At 44.3% G+C, this 23,072-nt stretch overlaps 1 protein-coding gene across 1 annotated transcript in view; it reads right to left on the reverse strand.

The window, feature by feature from the left end:
* Window positions 1-23,072, reverse strand: part of LOC119652329 (dual oxidase) — an 84,808-nt gene that overhangs the window by 42,135 nt on the left and 19,601 nt on the right. The window contains exon 2 of the mRNA XM_038056341.1: window positions 2,937-3,088. Within this exon, the coding sequence (XP_037912269.1) occupies window positions 2,937-3,018 (82 nt within the window). The 5' untranslated portion in view covers window positions 3,019-3,088. The remainder of the gene's footprint in view (window positions 1-2,936; window positions 3,089-23,072) is intronic.

A 23,072-nucleotide genomic window follows, 5' to 3' on the forward strand; every position in this document is an offset into this window, starting at 1 on the left:
CCCTTGCCTGTGGAATGTCGTGAGGGTGAATATCGGGAAGTTCGTCGCAGTTCTTGAAGCATGCCGGGCCGCGCTGGAGGGCGCCCCGGGGGGTGGTACTGTCGCAACTGACACCGTCGTAAATTCAGTGATGAACCTGATAACGATGACGTGTGAGGGTTCCAGGCGCGGCAAGTCTTCTATGTACTGGTGGACGGCAGAAATTGCCGACCTACGGAGGGAGTGTCATAAGCACCTCCGTTTGGCACAACGTTTGTACGCCAATGAGGGGGCATGTGCCATAAAGGCACAGTATAGATCAACAAGAAGGAGACTCCGCAGCGCTATAAATAAAAGCAAAGCTTGGAGATGGCAGAACCTTGTTAACGAGGTGCATGAGGACCTGTGGGGACTTGGTTATAAACTTGTCACCCGGAAAATCGGGGATCTGCGGAAGCCCTGCATACTAAGTACCGACCAGATGGACCGCATTGTGCGGGCATTGTTCCCCAGACATCCTGTACAGGTTGATGTCAATAGCGCGGAAAGCGTCGAGGATTGCCCCCTTTTCACAATGAGAGAGCTCGACGAAGAGGTTCTCACCATGAAAAACAAGAAGGCGCCAGGTCCTGATGGCATCCCGGCGGAAGTTTACAAACTGGTGTTCCGTCAACGGCCAAAATTGCTGCTCGAGAGGTTCAACGCTTGCTTGAAGGAGGGCATTTTCCTTGTCGCTGGAAAGTGACCAGACTCGCGTTGATCAGTAAGGGTAAAGGAGACCCGGAGCTCTCGTCTGTACACTGACCGCTGTGTATGCTTGACACGGTCGGAAAAGTGTTCGAGAAGCTCATCAGGAACAGACTCGCTGAAGTGACACGTGCTACCGAAGACTCAACCTTAAGGCAGTTCGGATTCAGAACAGGGAGATACACAGTGGATGTTGTTGTGGAGGTCGTAGATGTGGTTCATCGAGCCGAGGCACACAGCCGTCGATCTCGACGGGTATTGCTCCTCATGACGCTTGATGTCATATACACACATATATACAGTAATGACTTAATAGGGTTGGGCATGGTCTAACCACTATCCTTAATGACAGGAAACGACCAAGAGGGAAGAGTTATCTGTACAATTTTTTTCGTCGATTGTAGTCATTTGGGGTATCAAAAGAAATGTCTCAATTAGTACTTTGAGTTTATCAAAAATGGCGCCCAATGTGGGATCCCATTGGTAATGAAACATCCATGCGTAAATAGCTTCATATCCGCTTTGTAATGTAACTAGAATAATAAAATATAGTCTCCATATCGGCAATATAAAGTTGAAGGTGACATATGGCAACAGAATTCATCCAGAAACTCCGGTTTTGGTTATTTTGACAGCAATTCAATACTGAGAGATAACAACTGGCTCCCGAAATATTGGACGTTTATGCCTCTTTTTAAAGCTAAGAAAAAGGACCCTTTCCTGACTATTTTTTTTTTTTTTGTTTAAGTTCATCTGAGGTCGAACTCATTCATGGGTTCCGGACTTAAAACCATTTATCTTTCATGGATAATAATAATTAATGATAAGAATCTTCAAATTGAACGATGTATCTTTTGTTGATTAGCCATGCTGTAGAATCTCGAGGAAAAAGCGGGAAAGGTCTCTAAATTAGCAGTTAATACTGATGTATTATCGCTGCCTTCCCAATGTTTTCTACTGGTTTTTTTGCAGTTCCAATTATCACGTAACCAACCATTGTGCATAGTAAGGTTCCTGGTATCTCAAGTACTCTTATATCATGTTTCATTCCCTGTCAAATTTCTCAAGGAGCATAAATCACCTGCGCATATTCATATAGATATGTCAATGGATACGAGCATGTACATATGTCGAACAATTATTTGGTAAAATATATTGACTATCCAGGGCCACCTCAATCGAGTCGTGACAACCTTTTAGATACAAAATCCTTTCAAATGAACAGGGTCATCGCGAACAGATGGATGGGTGACCATGCAAAATTTTTGCAGACCAATTGAAAGTTGCTTTAGTATTTCTGCAGTTGAGTTCACCAACGGCTAGGCTTTACGCATAGCGCATTTAGCCAATGAGATAAATCAATAATCGCATTTTATTGCTGTTATTAGCATGATTAAGATATTTCTAGGCCTGAGAAGAGGTAATGGGTTGCGTGGACGACCAGCTGCAGTAGAACTTTACATGTTCGCTGAAAAAACCCCAGCATTTTATGAATGATAGAGTAATATCAAAGAATTCGTAAAATTTTATGCCATGGCCAGAGATTTCGTAGTCTATTGCCGTGGATACAGCCGACACCACGGCAACAATAATCTGATTCCATTTGAAAGGTTCACGAAGCGCGTAATGAATCGAAAGACCTTCAATGCCTCCAACATTTCGGTTTGCAATATATCAATTAGATTGTGCCTATTTACGACAACTACGGGATTTTTTTTCGTTAATTGGAGAAATATGTGTTAGAGGCACTTGAGAAGCTAATGGTCGCTAGCTGGAACTGTAACGTCGCGCCGAGCGGTGCTAGTGCGCTCCTACTCCTAAACCATATGTGAGTGTGCTTTTGGAGTGCATGTCCTTGAATTAAGTTTTTTGAATTAACTAATTTTATCACACGATCTTATTATATATGGAAAGAGAGCAGTTTCCATTTAAGGTCATTATCTCTGTCACTTGTCTCGGATGCCATTGATCATCGTCGCAAGTTTTTTTTTTCTGAATAGGAACCTGAGTCATGTCTTATTATGTAGCATCTTTGGAGTCCCACGACTCAACAGAAGACGCTACCTGTGCGCAAAATAACCTGTTCAGTCGAAGTAGTTACGACCCTATTAACTTTCGTAACTGATACCAAGCTAGAGACCCCCTGTCTGCTGGAGATGGGATGAATCCAATGTCACTGAACCTCATAACATGGAAAATCTGATACTCACCATTTGGTAGAACGTCGGTCGGTTGTGTAAATCTTATGACTCCGACGAGTAAGAGAACTATCTTCCAACAAGGAACATCCATTTTCGCAGTCGCAAAAAAATTGACACTGTTGGGCCGAGAATTAATGGCTACTCCGAATCGACATTATTATCTGAAAATCAAAACAGAAAAAAAAAGGCATTTAACTCTTTTGCTACTCATTGGGAGGATCTCATGAATCACTTTGATTTGAATTTTAGTTCATTAAACAAAACACTCAAACTCGATCCTAATCTTCATACATATTTCAACAAACTGAGCTCGTTAAAAACCTTTTGAATGAATGACAACGAATCTTTTTCATTAGCTGTGCACCGTTAGAAGTTTGATATAAATTATCTGAATAATCGTAAAAGAAAACCCAATAGCAATATATTCTGGCTGTTTCCAAAGCAACCAACTGTGGTACAGCTTCTCTGTCTTAAAATAGTAGCATTTCCAACGAGAAATGGCAATAATCTGTTTTTATCTTCTAGCACCCCATTCTTATTCAAATTCTGTCATATATTGTGCATCAAATAAAAATTATCTATCTTTTGGCAGATTATTATTCCATTAGTATAATCATCAAAGAAACCACTCCGATTTCTGATTCAACAATTTGCGCTCTAAGTATGAAGAGTTTTGCAGAATGGATCAAATTGGTTGAAAACATAGCGTAAAGTTGCTGTTCGGCAACAATCCTTGCCTAATTTCACATCTCTCGACTGGTTACCCCAGATAGCCGACAACTAGCCTAGTGGTGGACAAAAGGCGAGCAGTGACGATGACTTATGATTACAATATGTCACTTTAGTATGTCAGAGTGACATCTGGCGGAAACAAAAAAAGTTTCACAAGATTGACATTCAGTACGTTCAAAGCTATAACACCATTAAGTTGCTTGTGCAGAGTCGAACTCCAACTAGCGCTTCATCCTGACTCTTAACACAGACTTTCATAACTCTTTGCTTGCATAGATAATAGTGGACATGACCGCTTGCAAGCGGGACACTAAAAAATAATGTCATCAACAACGACCTCACGAACATTTCCACCAAAAACAAAATAAACACAATTGAAAAGGACAGTAGCTAACATTTTTAAGAAGCGCAATATACTCTCCAGATCTCGCAATTCAATTGGAGGATCTCACATTAAACCCCCTTGCAAGAAGCGCGCAGTTACAATATTCACTTACCCGGGCCTCTTCCGAAAATGTAGCTAAAACCATAGCCCTAGCAGAGAAGGGCACAATAAATAGTAGAATGATGGTCAAAGAGTAGTATAAGTCTCAGTGCGAAACGGGGATTTGCACCCACGATAGAGCATAAAACCTGGGAAACGCCTGCTGACCCAACATAAACAGCTTTAATACCAAACCCTATCTCCACCTCTACGCGGTGATCTTTCTTAACGAAAAGCTACAGACTGAAAAGGATGAAAGCGAGTCTTCCGCCGATAAAAACGGGACCAAGTGTACCAACTGGTTCTCCGGGTTAAGTGTTGGGTAGGGCTGAAAACCTTACATGGAAAACCAAAGTTACGGAGCCACAAAAGGAGCTTCCGACAGGATAGATTTTACAACGACGAACCCGGCAACGAAAACAAAATAACGATTTGCGCATTTTCTCATGCAGTGTTCACTGTACAGATCAAATGCTGCCCATCAGCTAGCCGATATCCTGTCCCAACATAAGGCAAATGTAACATCCTTCCACTAACTTAAGCGAAAGGCTATGCACTCTTCACTTGCAAATTTAGAAATATAAGCCTCGTTAACGTTGATGCCACTACAGAGGAGGCTGTAGAGTCGGAGAAGGATATCTTCTACGAAGCGGTAGAACGAACCCTTGAAGCCTGTCGCAGTCAAGTAGAGACGTAGCCCGTATTCAAGCGATACGTTGGCTTACATAAGGATACCAGTGATACCGAACTGCGGATTATTCAGTTAGCAGTGCCGCATGAAATGCTTGTTGGAAGTACCTGGTTTGCGCGGAAAGCATTCTAAAAACGCTCATGGCTTCTCCAATAAACGAACCCCTTTCAACCAAATTGACCAAGTGTTGATTGTATGGCGCCACCTCTCAATGAGGTTCTATATGAATGCCAGAACATATAGAAGAGCCAAAATAGAATCGGATCACTATCCCGTTGGCATGGTACTCCGGGCTCGAATAACAACACCACCTCGAAATCCCTCTGACAATCAGGTGAGGGTTAACACAACATTCACAACACAGCCTTCCATAACACCTATAAGGGAGAAATCGATGTCGCAATAAACGCAATTGATTGAAGTCCTGGAGACGAAGTATCAAGAAATGATTTTCACCACTCTCGGCCCCAGCCGCAAAAAAAGTCGCAACAAGTGGATCGATGGTGATTGTAAGCTACCAATGGAACAAAGGAATACTACATATCGAGTAATGTTGCATTCTCAAAGAACACGGGCACCCAGAGGGACTACGCACGAACTTCATCGAACGGAGAAGCGACTTTACAAACAGAAAAAGGAAGCCAGGAAGAACCAACAGTCAATGAACTCAAAAAGGACAGAGAGCGACTGCACCAGTTGTAGAAGTTTTACCAACAAGTCAGCAAGATGAAGTCTTAGACGCCTCAATGCTCATTCTGTCGGAACAAAAAGGGAAATCTGATTTCGGACCGTTGCACTGGGTTTGATGAACTGCGTAACAATCAAAATATTGGCGAATTGGAGGCCCTGTCAACTGAAGACGAGGGAAAAATACCGCCACCACTAACTATGGGAGGAACAATCCGTGCAATTTGTCGACTTGAAAATCATAAGTCATCAGGATCCGATGGAAGTATACCCGAACTGGTTAAATATGGACGTGACCTATTACACCAACCGGTTCCTCGACATATGCTCAAGATGTGAGGCAGCAAATCAATGCCTGACTGACAATCTATGCTGTGCATAAAAAGGGAGATATCACGCAGTGCAGCAATTATAACGGTGTCACGTTGTTGGTGTCCTCCCCATAAGATATTCTCCACTATCTTTCTAGACCGAATAGCCCTATATGCTGAGAACATCATTGGCTCATACCAAAGAGGCTTCACTCCAGGTAAGTCAGCAACAGACCAGATTTTCTCTCTGCGCAAGCGATGGAAAAACTGTTGGAATCTAGCCGTCAGTTACACCATCTTTTTGTCGACTTTAAAGCCGCGTACGATGGCATAGCCAGGGTAAAATTGTACGCTGCCATTAGAGAATTCGGTATCCCGACTAAATTTATAAGACTGACTAGGCTGACTCTGGCCAGTGCGCGAAGCCATATAAAAGCTGCAAGACCACTCTCGAGAACATCCGACATCAATAATGGTCTAAGACAAGGAGATGCCATATGAGTACTGTTTTTGACCTGAACTGAAAAAGTGGCCCGTGAGGATGAGGTAAATGCGAGAGGCATGACCCTCTGCAAGTCCCCTAGCTTAAGTTGACGATATCAACTTCACGGGGCGAACAATCAAAGATGTACCAATTGCGTTCATCAAAATCGAACAGGCGGCGCGGGATATCGGAGTGCACATCAGTGAAAGAAAGACGAAATGTATGGTGACAATGGCAGCAAAAACCAAAGAGGCTACAACAAAATAATCAGTCAAATAAGAACAATAAAGACTAGAGCTTTGAAACCGTTGATCATTTCTCCTATCTGCGGTGGAAGATCACAACAGATAACAGCTTGGCGGGCAACCGAACCAATTTCAGCTTACAAGAAGATGTGCTGTTTGAAACGTATCACCATAAGACCAAAGCTTTTGTTGCACAAGAGAATGATCTTGCCAGTCCTCATATATTGCTCGGAGAAGGAAGAACCGCGTTCGAGAGAAGAATCCTCCGAAGAATTTTTTGGCCCCCACAAGAGGATTCCGTAGCCTATATAAAGACGAACTCTACGAGCGATACCATGACCATCTGATTGTGGGCAAAAACCCGTTGAATAGGTTGCGGAGGCGAGTCACTTAATCCATTGATCCAGCCGGGAAAGTCTATAAAGGCAACATCAAAAGAAGACATGGCAGACCCTACCTAGAATGAAGCGATGGCGATCACGCCACACAGCTTTTACATAACTTTCCAATATGAACCTTACTTCTGCCCCGATGTCAAACCAGTCTAGCAGTAACCAATATCGCTTAAGCTTAACCTCAACTCTATTCCTTCGCTCGTTGTTGTAGAACCCAATAAGAACCTCCAATCACCCAGACAATAATTTCAATGTCCCTCATCAAGGATTTCTTAGTTAAAAACAAGGAACCAAGGAACCAACCATCGGGTGTTCCTAAAAAGCAAATGTTCCATTTATACTCTCCCTTTGAAGAATGCGTATACGCGCTGAGTATTGACCCGCAACCCTCCGCACCGGGTGTTAAACTAGTTTGGAGTCGTTTGACACATTACTTTGGACTACCGATCTCGCTCTACCGCTTGAGGGTGAGCTGAAGACAAAAGGCTTAAAGAGGAAAGTAATTTAGTAGTTTAAAGTCCATCTGCCGGGCGAACTAAATGTAAAACGATTCCATCACTCAACGCTCCTCATGTCCTCCATGTCTCTTACAATGTTGTCCGGACAAAGCTCCCCTTTGTCTGCATAGAATTCCTGACGAATCCCATCCACATTTTAATCCGTAATGTGCCTTCCGGCTCATTCCAAACCAGTAGCCACTCATTTAGGGTAAGTTGTCATTTTTACTGAGGAACCAACTGTCTTGAATCCTCTTCCTTGCGTTTATAGGTGCTTTTGCGTTCTTTGGCGTAGAGGACGGGGGTGACTTCCGCGATTATCATCACAGCCAACTTTGAGATAGTACAGTAGGCTGACGTCACCTACAAAGCTACCTACCTCTGTAATTGTGTAAGAAGTTTACGCCATAATTTCTTGGTAAAGCATCAGCTCACGTCTCCAACTGTATCACACTCATGAGAAGGCGTTTCCTGATGTCTGTAGGGTCCCGAAGATTTGCCATTTGCAGACTAAAGGCTGAAATTTCTGCTACAGGTTAGTTCAACATTACTTTGATTAGCTCGACAAACCAATGCCAAATCTGTTTTGTGCTGGTTCTTCTGCGTTTATCAATGTGCCACAACTTCATCGTAATAGAGAGACCAGCACATTAAAAAAGCATTCAAGTGTGTCTAACTTATTTTGCTGAATTGAAGGCATTTCTGCATCGAGGTTTACAAGGAGTACTGTCCGTTGAGATCAACCCGTACTCTTCAGCTCTGTGAACCATATTCATTCACTGTAAATCTGCATGCTCTGGAACTGAACTGCTTTGTAGATAAGTCTCCGAGCATTTCGAGCGCCTTCTCTGCTGCGTTAGGCATGCGACAGACAAAAACGTCCTTTTTCAGGCTTAGTGCTCCTGTATGAAACTGATTATCAAATAGTGTTCCTGTGTGAAATAAGTCTGCACTACCATTACATTTCACAATTTGAATTTTTTTCGAACCGACAAACACTATCTAAACCAAACGTCCATATATCTTGCTGTATGCACAATAGTACTAGCTTCCGCTAAGTTCCTCATTACATAACACTTCATACCGGCGAATGGTCTCAACTTGTTGTCTCCAATCAGCTCTCCACCACCAGATTTTCCTACACGGAATAACGCCACTCAGCGGGCAAATGACAATGCCTAAAGAAAGTGACTTAAATGGTATACCCATGTCCAGATTGAACCTACTACCTACATATATCAACAACAACAATCGCAAACTGCACCATTCTGATGTGCGTAACATTTCCAATTTATTCCGAACTGTTTACCTACAGTGTATGGAGCAGTCATTTATACCTCAAAATTTCTTCCCGAGTCAGACCTACAACCATTCCTACCGCATCGACCACGCATCGGGACAAATCAAACTCTAGTTTGATGAACGGAAACAGCCTGCTATCTTCAGCGTGGTATGTAAAGGACAATTAAGACGATATGAAGAGGATTCCGTACCCTGTGCCAAGTGATTTTTAGGACGTCAATCAACTTCTATATCTTCCATTGACCGGAATAGTTACCTTGATGACTTCAGAATTCAGTCCATTCCCTAAACCTTCTTATTTGTTCACATATCTCTTGTAGGTTCTCTCGGAAACCCTAGTAATTATGAAAAAGGACTGTCGAACCATTGACTGAGGCGAATTGCTTACTGCTGCAATTATTTGGAAGAAAGGTGGGGTATAGCGCATCAGTCGCACCTACGATATCGTTCGCGGTCACCCGAAATGCGCTTCAGCTCCCGCCACGACTTGCTGAGACGCCTGCACTCCTCCTCTACTGTTCTGCGTCAAATGGTCTTGAGGCGATTGACTCGTAGTCCACCTTAGAAGAGTGGATTCCACTGCATGGCGTAGCCCACAGTACAATTACCGCCCTTCCTTAATGTGTGATCTATCCACTGCCACTTTCGCCTTTTGATCACAGTGCATAGGAGTGCCAGACCTATTCGCCGAGGAAGTTTTTCATTTCAGATAGTGTCAGGTAGCGTACTCCGATGATACGACACAGGCAGGTATTGACGAAAGCCTGAAACTTATGAGTAAGAGTGGGGATCACTTTCTATGCGCTCCTCCCATATAGCAGCACAGAAAGAACACTGGTACAGAACAGTCTTAACTTGATCTTGGTGTGGACCTAACTGCATCTCCAAAGTTAATGTAAGGCAGCTTTCACTGTCGAAAACCTTCTCGAATTCAATTAAAAGCAGATGAAGCCAGGGTGTTGATGTGGTCAATTCAAGATGATTCAGAGCGGAAACCAACTTGCTCTCTATCGATAAAACTTTCGAGAGAGGTTTTCAGGATTATTTTGAGTGTTGTCTTTGCGACGGCAGGGAACACGCAAATAACCCTCAAAATTTAGCAGTCAGGACGGGGCAACTTATTTGTAATCTTAACGATCGCCCTCTTCTTCCAATCGCTTAGAGAGGTCTTAGTTTCCCAGGATTTCCACAAAACGGTAAATATTAAGTTGAATGTTCTCCTGGCATCGGAGTTCCAGCGCCGTAATTCGCAGCGGTCAATAGAGCCTTCAATTCCTTCCGTTCTTTGATTCACTTCCACACTTCCGGAGTTAGCCAGATCTTGTGACAATCTTTGAGAGCGTAGCCGATGACGTGGGTAGCACCCGCGAAAAAAGCATTTTTGATGGTGACTCAATGCCCATCGATATTCTCAGTCAGATCACCCAACCAATCTCCTACCCTATCAGCATAATATAATAGCTCCTCCACTGTCGAGCGACAGTTATATCATATAAGTGATTGATTTTGGACTTGTAGGGTTGCAGCTCTCCAACCCTGTAAAATGCCGCAGACGCAACACGTACCAGATGGTGATCCCTTTCCAGACCAATGTCAGCGCCTCTTTTGTTATGCACATGCAGTAGACAACTCCTAAATCTACTGCTGGTTGCATAGTGTTTACTCTGATTACTCGTACGGTGTCAATTAGTGTAAACCTGTTAAGGACACTAAGACCGTGCTTCCCATTCACATGTCCGAGCAAGCAGTTATCAGAAGCAACCTTAGCAGTCAGATCACAAACACGATCGCAATGCTACCTTTAGAAAGCCTCTCCTGAACTGCGTTTAATTGTTTTAAAAAGGCGACCTTGAAGACAACGTGCTTTTCGGTAGCCGTCACAAACAATCCAACAGAAGAAATTGATTCCATATGTTTTCTTACCGCTTTTAAAGACAGGAGTCTTGGTCATTACTATAGCCGTAAAAAGTGGAGAAATCCCGTACAATAAGGGAGTGAATTCCCATATCCAAAGTGAAAGATCGATGCTGGGTAGCAAACTTGCTTGATTTACTTGGCTGCTAACAGTCGACCTATGTAGTTCGTCGGTGACTTATACATCTTTTATCACGATGAATGCTAATTCGGTCTCCCATGTCCGAATTTAGGACTCACAATTTTTGCATTGACATGGAAGAGAATGAAGCTTCAAAGGACACGATCCACGTTCACGAACTCGCTAGCAGGTACTTATGTAGATGCTGCCTGATCTAAACGGTTCATATTCACCATTTTTACTATTTGTTAGGTAGGTTGGTCCTCGTGGCTGACACTAATCAATTGGGCTCGTCATTTTGGCTATCTCGAAACGTCCGCACCATTTTAGGGTCATCGAGATGTTGTATAACCCCTACAAGATCCTGAAGAAAATTATCCAAGCTAAGTTAAAGCCATATACAGATAAATTAATTGGTGAATACCAATGTGGCTTTCGAAAAGGACGATCCATGATGGACCAAATTTTCACGGTCAAACAACTACTGGAAAAGTGATATTATTTATGTGCATCAGCTCTTCGTCGACTGCCTTCAAGCGTAAGATAGCATCAGACGAGAAATACTATATTGTATCTTGCCCAGGTTCTGTCTACCAGAAAAACTGGTACAAATGACCGAACTGACGATGGCTAAGGCTGAGTTCCATGTAAAGGTGCTTGGTGAGCTAACGCAATTCTTCGAAACGAACTGCAAATTAAAGCAAGGAGGTGGACTCGGCCCCATGCTTATTAGGTACCACGGGAACATTGCTCGATAATTCTTCGCAAATAGTGAGATTCGTTGATGACATAAACATCATGGAACGTTCAATTCCAAAGCCCGAGGAAGTATTCCTACAACTAAATGAAGCAGTGCAAGAAGTCAGCCTAAGAAACTCATAACCCAATCAGAAAGACAGGAGCCAAAAAAATGACAATGAACGACTTTAATTTCCAAAATGTGGACAGCTAGCGAAGGATGGTGATCAAAAGGATGAACAAATCATACTACTTAGTCCTACGAATAATGAAAACTAAAAGGGTGCTAAGAAAAATAAGCTACGAATTTACAAGACCATAATACGGCCTGTGCTACTTTACGGCGCGAAACGTGGATTGGCACCTACGATGGAGCATAAAACCTGGGAAACGAATGCTGAACTAACACCAACAGCTCTACTATCGTGGTGATCGCTGGAAGTTCTTTCTTTATGAAAAATTACAGACGGAGAAGGATGAAGGCGAGTCCCCCGCGCCTAAAAACGGGACAAAATGTACCAAGTGGTCCTCCAGGCTGGGGGTTTGGTAGGGCTGACAACCCTGCACGGAAAACCGATGATACGAAGCCGTCAAAGGAGCCTCGGACAGGATGGATCTTACAACGACGAACCCGGCAACGACAACGGATTAACGATTTGCGCATTTTCTCATGGAATGTGCGCTCCCTGTACAGACCGAATGCTGCTGAGCAGCTAGCCGATACCCTGTTCCAATATAGGGCTGATATAACAGCGTTGCAAGAGATGCGATAGACAGGGACCGGTTTCCTGGAGAAGAGCCACTACACCATATATTATAGTGGGCATCCAGTAAACCATGTGCTCGGAGTAGGTTTCTTAGTCAGCCAAAAAATGAAACCTGATGTTATCGGCTTTGAAAACATAAGCGAACGGCTATGCACTCTACGCTTGCGAGGCAAGTTTAGAAATATAAGGCTTATTATCGTTCACACCCCTACAGAGGAGGCTGTAGGGTCAGAGAAGGATATCTTCTACGAGGCAGTTGAGCGGACCCTCGAAGCCTGTCCCAAGTATGATATCAAAATCGTACTTGGAGATTTCAACAGTCAAGTAGGGATGAAGCCCGTATTTAGGCGATACTTTGGCTCCCATAGCTTACATAGGGATACCAATGATAACGGATTGCGCATTATCCAGTTAGCAGTATCGCACGAAATGGTTGTTAGAAATACCTGGTTTGCGCGGAAAGTGGTTCATAAACATACGTGGACCTCTCTAGACGGGACCACTTTCAACCAAATTGACGACGTGCTGTTTGAACGCCGCCACCTCTCAGCCTTGATGAATGTCACAACATATAGGGAGGCCAAAATAGACTCGGACACCTATCTCGTTGGAATGGTGCTCCGAGTAATGTGCATTCTCAAAGAACGCGGGCACGCGCAGAGACTTATCACGAACTCCGTCGAGCGGAGAAGCGACTTTACAGACGGAAAAAGGAAGCCTGAGAGAACCAACAAGTCTGTGAACTAGAAAAGTACAGGGAGCAACCGCACCAGGCACGCAAGTTTTACCCACAAGTCAGCAGGATGAAGCCTTATACACCTCGATGCTCATCCTGCCGAGACAAAGAGGGCAATCTGATTTCCAACAGAATGGGCATATTGGAGCGATGGGTTAAGTTCTTTGATGAGCTACTGAACAACTAGAACATAGGCGAGTTGGAGGTCCCGCCAACTGAAGACGAGGGACAAATAATGCCACCACCAAGTATGGGAGAAACAGTCCGTGCAATTCATCGGCTTAAAAATCATAAGCCGCTAGGAGCCGATGGAATTACAGGCGAATTAGTTAAATATGGAGGGGACCAGTTACACCAAGTGGTTCATCAACTTGTGCTCAAGGTATGGGACAGCGAATCAATGCCTGACGATTGGCAAAGAGGCATTATCTGTCTCACACATAAAGAGGGGGATATCACACAGTGCAGCAATTATAGAGGTATCACGTTGCTGAGTACCATCTATAAGATATTCTCCGCTATCTTGCTAGGTCAGATAGCCCCATACGCCCAGAACATCATTGGCCCATACCAAAGAGGCTTCACTCCAGGCAAATCAGCAACAGATCAAATTTTCTCTGTGCGGCAAGCGATGGAAAATCTGTTGGAACATGGACAACAGTTGCACCATCTATTCATCGACTTTAAAGCCGCCTATGATAGCATAGCCAGGGTAAAACTGTACCCGGCCATGAGAGAATTCGGTATCCCGACGAAATTAATAAGACTGACTAGACTGCCCCTGACCAATGTGTGAGGCCAGATAAAAGCAGCATGATCACTCTCAATACCATTCGACATCAACAACGGTCTACGACATGGGGATGCCCTATCATGCGTCCTTTTTAACCTGGCCCATCTCAGCATCACGGATCACTTTCGAGAAATAAATGCAAGAGGTACGATCCTCTTTAAGTCCACCCAAATACTGGCCTATGCTGACAATATCGATATCATGAGAAAAAGGACCCGAGACGTACAAACTGCCTTCATCCAGATCGAGCAAGAGGCGATCGACGCAAGATCTTGGGATGCACATAAATGGAGGGAAGACAAAATATATGGTGGCAACGTCAGCACCGAAAACCAACCAACCAACAACATCAAACCGCACTGATCGAACGGGAAAAATACAGATAGGAGACTACAACTTTAAGACCGTTCTCCTATCTAGGGTCGAAAATTACAACCGCTAACAGCTACGATGATGATGGACTATTCCGTAGCCTACACAATGACGAAATCTATGAGCGATACCATGACCGTCCGGTTGTGGATAAAATCCGGCTCAATAGGTTACGGTGGGCGGGTCACTTAATCCGTATGGATGAGGATGATTCAGCCCGGAAAGTCTATAAGGGCAATATCTATGGTAGGAAAAAAGGACGAGGCAGACCCTGCCTAAAATGGAACGATGATATAAGTCAGGACGCCAGAGAACTTTTAGGGATATCAAATCGATGGACTCCGACGCAAAACTGGAATGGCTGGAGTTCCTTATGATGATAATGAGTTGTATCAGCTCTATGACGACTCAGCAACATCGGTGGTAGTAAAACTATGAAAATTTCAATGGGCCGTTCATGTAGAACGGATGGACGGCAGGCGAATACCTAGCAAGGTATTCAAAAGCATACCTAAAGGACGCTGCCTAGTGGGAAAGCTACACAAACGGTGGGGGGGGGGGGGGGGGCTCGAAATGGCTGGTGGAAGTCTATCCTGGAGGTCAAGGGCCAATTTGGTCTGTCTCACCATCCAAGAAAAAGAAGAGATGGGCGAAGGGGAACTCTTTAGAGGGCACTTACTAGAAGTTCTTCACCTAGTGCGGTGACAAATCCCCTTTTAGTCATTGCAACACTATACACAAAAGCTCTTATAGTTATTCTAATCTCATCCTAAGATTTGTTATAGTGGGTGCAGTCTTTTACAGTCCCAGGGAGTGAGGAATCTGATAAGATATTTTTCCCAAGGTCACTGGGGGAGTTACTGTACGCAACATTAGATCCCCATAATTACTGTCAGCAAACTTCTAAATAAATCAAAACCAGAAGCCACACATTCTTCCTGGAATGCTAATCAACCCTACCACAAACATTCAGTAACCAAATGCATCTATGTACTACAATCTTTTCATAAAATTGAGATATGCATTGAGTTTATCTTCTTTAGTGACTGCTAACAACCGATAATTCCGAGTAATCTTAAGGTAGAGGTCAGCGTCTCAGTAGTAGACATATCACCTGGACAACGTTTTATGCAAATACCTCTGGCTCTGCCTGCCTGTCTATAAATATGTAGGTGTGCACTCATATGTTTGCCGGTTCATCAAGAATAACGCTTAAATGATAATTAACACCTTCGTCTCACTGAACAGTAAACATCTTAAAGAATAATTCGTTTAGATGGTGGTTTCCCTGTGACTGGGATTTATTATAGCATTTGGGAGCTTTCTATAAATGTTTGTGACCGAAACGGTGAACTGTGTACATATTAGGCGAAATTGGGGTTTTTTTTTTGCCGAACAGTTTCTTCTCGTTCTAATTTTGAAAATGATAAATAATTTGGAAATTACTCATGCCGGAAAAGATAAAATTATGATTATATATTTGTGTATTTACGACGTCCTTGAAATTATTCATTTAATCAATTTTTGATTTTCCAATCATGAAAAATCTGCATAATATTGAAGAAGTGGAAAAGGTGGCATATTTTCAGCTGCTTCACACAATAATATCGGGAAATGGTTGCTGGTTATATGTAATCTTAGATGAAAGTCAAGAATACCCAGGTTTAACAAATACAATATGTTACTATGTTCGTCATTTGTGCAAGGAAGCCTTCAGGAGAATCACTATAATTTCTTCTTTATCTTGGCGGCAACATTGCCTTCAACAGCTCTCAGGGGTTGTCAGCGATCCTTAACGGGACGCTTACGATACGGCGAATGGCGTCTACAAGGTGCCCAAGCAAGTAGTTCCGACCCCTTAGCTGGTATAATACTTGCGTCTTACGTAGTAGCCTTAAGAAAGTTTCTCAGTGAAGACCAAACTGCTAATGACTGATAAATGGCGAGAGTCCCCGGAGCCGTCACTGTCGCTGGAGTGATGTGAGCCCTGCTTCACCAAGGTGGTAGTTGTGGCGTGTATCAGGAGCCGGGTAGTATACATTGAACCGATATTAATAGACCGCGTTGGCCCGAGCGAATGCTGATCCTTGCTTGAGTTTCGGGATTAGTTAAGCGTAGGTCAGGCCTCAGAAAACTGGGGTAGGGACTTTGCCCCGAAGGATTTATTGTCCCAAATATCCTATTCCTAATTGACCCTTAGCTACGGAGTGCTTATCGTCACTGGTACAACAATGGAGAGTACTGGAAGATTCCATTGCCAATAATCACCAGTACATTTGCTTCGAAATGACAAACAGCTCCTCCACATGTTATCACGCCCGGCAGATACCTATCAGATGGAAAACCAGGAAGATCGACGTAGCAAATTTTCTGAAGCTCTTTCAAGAGAAGCAAACAAGTCATAAGATCAGGACTCGGATACTTTTACCCGGGAACTTCGACTAAATCATTACTGAATTCAACAATGACCCTTATTACCACAGCTTGCCTACTCTTCATTACAGTGAAGCTGGAAAAGGTGGTTTTACCCATGAAAGGCAAAAAAGCGCCGGATTCATTTCTCGTGAAGTACTGACATCATTCCGTTCAACGCATGTGCGGCAGTGGTTGTTTTGACTCCTGCTGGAGGGTTGCGACGCTCCTGCTTAAAATCAAAGGTAACGGCGACCGTGAATCACCGTCAGCGTACCGCTTTTTAAATTTCTTGGTCACAGCGGAGAAATTGCTTGAGAAGCTCATCAAGCTAAGATTGGCTGGCACAGTGCGTGCTGGGGGTGACTTCCCACCAAATCACTATGGCCTTATAGCGAGCTGATCTACGATTCATGCGACTGAGAAAGTAGTGCAAGTGGTGAAACTGGCTGAGGTACAAAGTCACCACAGTCGACAAATGGTGCTCTTTGTGATGCTAGACGTAAGAAACACTTTCAATTCTACGAGGTGGTGCCAAATGCTCAAGGCGCTTGAAAATGCTTTTCATATGCCAGGCTACCTGTTGCAGATATTGATTATTTAAAGTACCGCCACTTCCTCTATGTGACTCAGGCAGGACAACATTGAATGATATGTCTGATGAATCGTATCTGGTCTAATACGCGGACGATGATGCAGCACTGATCACCGCATGTTGGGCAAACCAATTCAATACACACTAAGAATGGCGATGCGGCGACTCAGCAGATGACGGAGCTCTGGAACTCAAGTGAATGGTTGCGACGTCTTCCCTATCAAATTTGGTGAAATCATGGTCTTGTCAAAACCGGCGATGGTATCATGATAGACACGAAGATAAGCATCTTCGAGTAGATTCAGAACATCGCAGACAAGGCTGCAGCTAGAATGTTTTATCGACTGATAGCCAATGCCGGTGATTCCTTATCCAGTAGGCGGTGATTGTTGATGAGTTGGTTTCAGTCAGTGCGGCCTTGTTTACGGTTGGAAGTATAGGCTGGTCCCCCCGGTACGATAGTGAGAAGTTTGCGGATGTCCGGTTTTTGCACGGTCTCGGAAACAGCAGTAACGATGATAGCAGAAGTTATTCTGATCGCTCTTTATGCTGCAGAACGAAGGTATATATACCTCCTAAGAAGTGAGAGAAATAAGGAATCTGTCGCTTGTGAACAGCGAACCCGCGCTTCCATCGGATAGCAATAATTCTGGCAAAGAAAATCGAGTGGTACAGGGGCTTCTCATCAAAGACGTGCGGCTGTGGTTAACATGGTGACGTTGACTATTACCTAACCCAGCTGTTCACCAAATATGGGTATTTCCAGTCTTACGTGCGTGCAATTGGGAAATCATGGTCATCTGACTGCATTTACTGCAACGATGTGCTGGATCATACCTGCCACACCTTCTCTTTGCCAAGTATCTCCGGAAACCATAATCCATGCCATGTTGCAAGGTGAAGGCACAGCCTGCTCTCAAGACATTCTTAAACCAAGACAGTTGGCTAATTCAGATTCACTGAAACACTGAGTTTGTGCTGCTACATTGAAAAGGTCTGACCTGAGGTAATGTGGCCTTGATGCAACAGGGAGTGTTTTAGCCAAAAGTCTGTCTGAGACAGAAGCAGGGCACTTTGTGCATTTCACTTCTCCACCCAACAATGAACTACCGAAGATTTTGTTGCAACACAGAAGGACCGAGACCATAAATTCAGTGGGCAGGCTTCTCTTCCCCAAAACAAATCACAAAGAAAATGTTCCAGCGTCAGTTCGTTTGATAATGCATTCCAAAATAAATAACAAAATAGATAGAATCCACATGAGAAACTCACCAATGCGGACCCATCGGTTTGTCCATTCTTTTTTTAAGGAGGTAGAAATCTTTAAAAGGCTCTGGCCTAGATACACCAGAGTCTGGGATATTTACCTACTAAAACCGCTCCCGACCCCTCCCCTCCTGCGTCATGAAACCACCTTTAGGTATTACATCACGGGGCAGAGTTTCCTTACGTTAGCTAAATCTCCTTCCGGTGGATTTGTAACTGCACCTTATTCACTTCTTCAGATTTTCGTAATTTATCCTGGATTGCTGCGATCATGGAGTTCATCGTATCCCAATCTTCCCGGCAAGCTACCTTTCTCCGGACAAAATTTTCCGGTGATAGCACTCCACTTAGAGTTTCCTCTAGGTTCCTCCTTTCTTCATCGAATCTTGGACATTGGAAGAAAACGTACGCTAAGTCCTCTGGGACTGGGAATCTAAACCTATACAGGTATTAACGATATTCCCCAGTGAGAAACTGGGTGAATTATAATTCATCTCCCAATGCTTTCTCTCCAGTCACTCCTTTATGGAAGGGATCAACCTGTAAGTTCGAAGAACCTGCCAGTCCAGCACCCTACAACCAAGCCTTAACAGCACTGATTCCTTCGCTTGAGTACAACTCAACATCTTCGAGGTGCTTTGCGACCATCATGACCTCCTCCGGAACCAGAAGGTTAAATACATCATTGTACATGATGTTTCACAGTATTGGGCCCAGAACGGAGCCATGTGGGATACCGTGGAGACAACGGACTACTTGGGTCCATCATCGGTATCATATCAAAACGTCCGATCTTGCTAGTAGCTATCGAAAATAGCAGCGAAATAGGTGGGATCACTAATTGGCTCTGTTGTATGCATTCCTCACGTCCAGGGTCACCACCACGCAATATTTGCTGGTACAAACCCTTCCGTGAACTGCATTTTCAGTCGAGCCAGTAGCCATTATGGGTATGGGTTCTGTAATAGTTATTGGCTTGGCCAATTTGAGAGACTTCTTGATTCTCTACGACGGGAAGTAATTTTTTCCATAGTATCTGGACATATGAGTCCACAGGAGGACGGTTCCCCTGTGGGTTTATCAGCTTTGGGCAGCAACACACGGATATGCACGTTTTGAACAACCCCGTGAACTTATCACGGGAAGCTTGAAGGTGTTATTCGGTATGCCGTGGAAACCCGAGGCTTTTGCTGTCGACCGGAGATCTTCAACAGCTCGTCCCTGGTGATTGCCGGAATCGGCCGGAAAATAGCACAACAACAAGAGAGTACGGCACGTGATATGCGGGAGATGAACGCCCCCTGAATCGACCTGTCACGATTTTATAGGCGCTTCTCTCTGTCCATTTGTCTGTCTGTCAATCTGTCTGTCACAGTCGATTTATTTGGAAACGGCTGGGGATATTCTCCTGAAATTTGGTAAGAATATGTGGCCTGTGGATCCCTCTACATAAAAGTGATGCCATTTTGTGTTAAGTTTAACGGGGGTTTCTCTACATGTGAAATCAAATGGTCATGTGGGATATCAAATGAAAGAACTCGATTAATACTTTTCGGAACGGATCTTTCTGATATTGGGTCAAATTTAGGGGAGTAAGGGATCAAAATGTACATCCCGAAAAGTATAACAGGATCTCGAGCAACTTGTCCAAAAATGGCTCAGATTGGATCGAAATAAAACTGAATTTTTAAATTGCTGATGTAGCAGGCACAATCATTGTCAACGGCAGCGACCCAGAACTAACCAACTTAAATACCTCAGGTCAACGCTATCAGCCAATGGAGAACTGCGCTATGATATTGCTTCACGCATTAACGCAATCCTGATGAACGAACGTCTCAAATCGAAAATTTATCGCAATGTCGTTCGTCGTGTCGCTTTCTATGGTTCTTAGTGTTGGCCGACTATAAAAGACAATGAACGGCGTCTTACGGCAATGGAGACGAAGACGTTGCGTTAGATAAATGGCGTGATATGATTTGATCACATCTGAAATGAGGGTATCCGCAATGGATATAGAGTTTCGCCGATCGTGGAAAAACTGCGAGAGAGGCGTCTTCGATGGCATGGTCACGGAATTCGGGCTAACGAGAATTCACTTGCCACGGTTGGTCTGATTATCGAAGTCGATGGTAAACGACCAAAAGGTAGGTCGAAACAACGGTGGCTTGATACGCTGGATGGGGATTTCAAAGCTTCAAGATTGCGTCCAGATCAGGCATTTGATAGGGCCAAATGGCGAAACTGATCACGGCAACCTGACCCCGCTTGTGAACGGGACAAAGGTTGAAGAAAAAGAAGAAGGGTGCCGGCCAGGAAGAGAAAACAAGGCAGTTCATGGAGAACACCTCCATGGGTGACGAGAAACTCCTCCGCCGCCTGCAGTGTCTCGGCGATACCGCAGTTCCAGAGTCGATAATGCGTAGTCTATGGGCATGACTATCATCATACATCGCAGAAGCAATGTCAGCAGTACTCAGCTAGTTCAGTAATTGAGATATACGTAGTTAAACAGCAGATTCAATAGAAGAGAAATCACAATGTTTTTCTTTCAGGTCTCGTTCACAGCGCAGCTCCCAAAATCTTCACCCTAATGGTATATGTTGGCACCACTGAAGGTTCAACTCTGAAGCCATCAAATGCACCAAACCATCTAATTGGACTTCGGAGAATGCGAATGGCTTGTTTCACCCCCTTCACGAGGCCTGTCTATGTTCAACCAAAACACGAAAATACGGTTGCCTATAGGTACTGGCGCCGATAGAAGCATTAACCTGTGCTCCAAAAATGAAGGACTATATAAAAAGAGACGTTCCAAGCCAGGCACGCAAAGCCAGCAGCAGCACAAACCGCAAACCCGACATCGATCACAAGGCCCGTCCTAAAATGAATGCACAAACAGTGCTGCTGTCTTCAGTTTACTAGACAATACTCCTGCAGCAATGACCAGAGAGAGACATCTCGAAAACCGCCCAAATTCGCGTTCAACAACCTGCAGTGACAAACTTAACGAAATCTAACAGACGATTTCGTAGTTTACTTACAAACCCTCCACTGGTCGAGGTTGAAGTTACGCCTTTGAAAACATCGAAAAGGTACAGTCATGTAATGACGATTATAAACAGATATAATATTAGCCGTCTCATCTCAGAATATGTCACCATTGGAAAAGTCTCTATCAGAAAAGTTAGCCACGAACTCTGCAGAGCATGATCTCTCATTCCGATACACCAACGCCTCTCTGAATGGCATGGTAGCAAGGTACCATAGGGCCTTAAAATCACTGATCATAATTCACATGAGTAGTTCGATGTACTGTCTATTGCCTACTGCTCTACTAGGACTACGATTAGTCAACAAAGAAGACATTGGCGCGTCTCCAGCTAACTTGCTTGCTTACGTGTCTGACAGAGGAAGTTCCGTCATAGACTTCGGACTCGAGATGGACTTCCTCCTGACGGAGCATGGTACCTTAAATGAGTTCCTCTTCAAGCGCAAGCTTGCCTCGAGTCAGGGCTGTGTTTTATGTGGGGCAGACTCGCAGGACTGGTCACATGTTCTCTGTGTCTGTCCAGCGTACCGTGACATCCACGATCTAGACGACATGGGCGTTCACATGGTGAACGGTATCTTCGATGTTAGCCAGTGCCTTGTTAGCAGCGGGACACTTAAATGCGTTAATGAGTTCGCGCGTGCTGCCTTCCGACGAAGCAGGGAGCTCTTCGACGCTGTTTCGCCTGCAGTGTGATGGGCGAATGGCCTAGTGGCCGCCGTGGTTAGCCACCAGTCTTGCGTGTTTGGTGTTAGTGTTGTCTTGTGATGTCGTTTGTGTTGTATTGCACGCAGAGCGGTAGTTAGCTGGTGAAAAGTTTCGTTGCGGTTCTCCGCTTCGGGCTCATTCCAGTTAACCCGTTGGGGAGTGCCGTCCCTACGTACTCGAGGAGGGCGATCAGACCCGAGCCTGCAAGGGACTCATCTGTAGTTGCTCTGCCGCGAAGTCTCAGCGGAGGTTATCTCGTACCATCGTGGAGGATGTGTTCTCGCCCCGGTTATTTGCGGTTGGCCCCCTAGTGGGAATTTCATAGTGGTTGTGGTTGTGCATACATCGCGGGCAGAGCTCCTCGGGCTCAAGCGTGGAGTTGCGCTGTACAATTCGGGTGCCGTACTCCTTAGTTGCGGCAGAGGTGTTAGATAGGCCTCGCCTCCACTGGTATGAATGCTGAGTCTGCACTCAGTATAAACCAGTACCGCTGTGCCAGTCATGGTGGGTCTCTGATTGTGGTCCCAAAATTAATCCGTGCCCGAAGAGGACCGTGAGATTTTGCCTACACGGCACTTACTCACGTTAAACCCCCAGGACTTTCATCCAACTAGGACTCGAGATTCTCTATAACGTTCTAGCTTAATTCAATTGAAGTAGAATTTAAACTCCGTGGGAGGTCCTGATGTGAGCTCAACCAAATAGCCGAAATCCGGTGGTTAAGAACTACCAAAATAGATATGTTCTTGCAAGACACATTCATTGAAAAAACTCTTCACTAACCAAGCACCTCACGGACTTAAACCAAATTATTTATAGCTAACGGCGGAGTCATTAATAGCG

This window comes from Hermetia illucens, chromosome 3 (assembly GCF_905115235.1).
Source record: "Hermetia illucens chromosome 3, iHerIll2.2.curated.20191125, whole genome shotgun sequence".
NCBI classification, from domain to species: domain Eukaryota; kingdom Metazoa; phylum Arthropoda; class Insecta; order Diptera; family Stratiomyidae; genus Hermetia; species Hermetia illucens.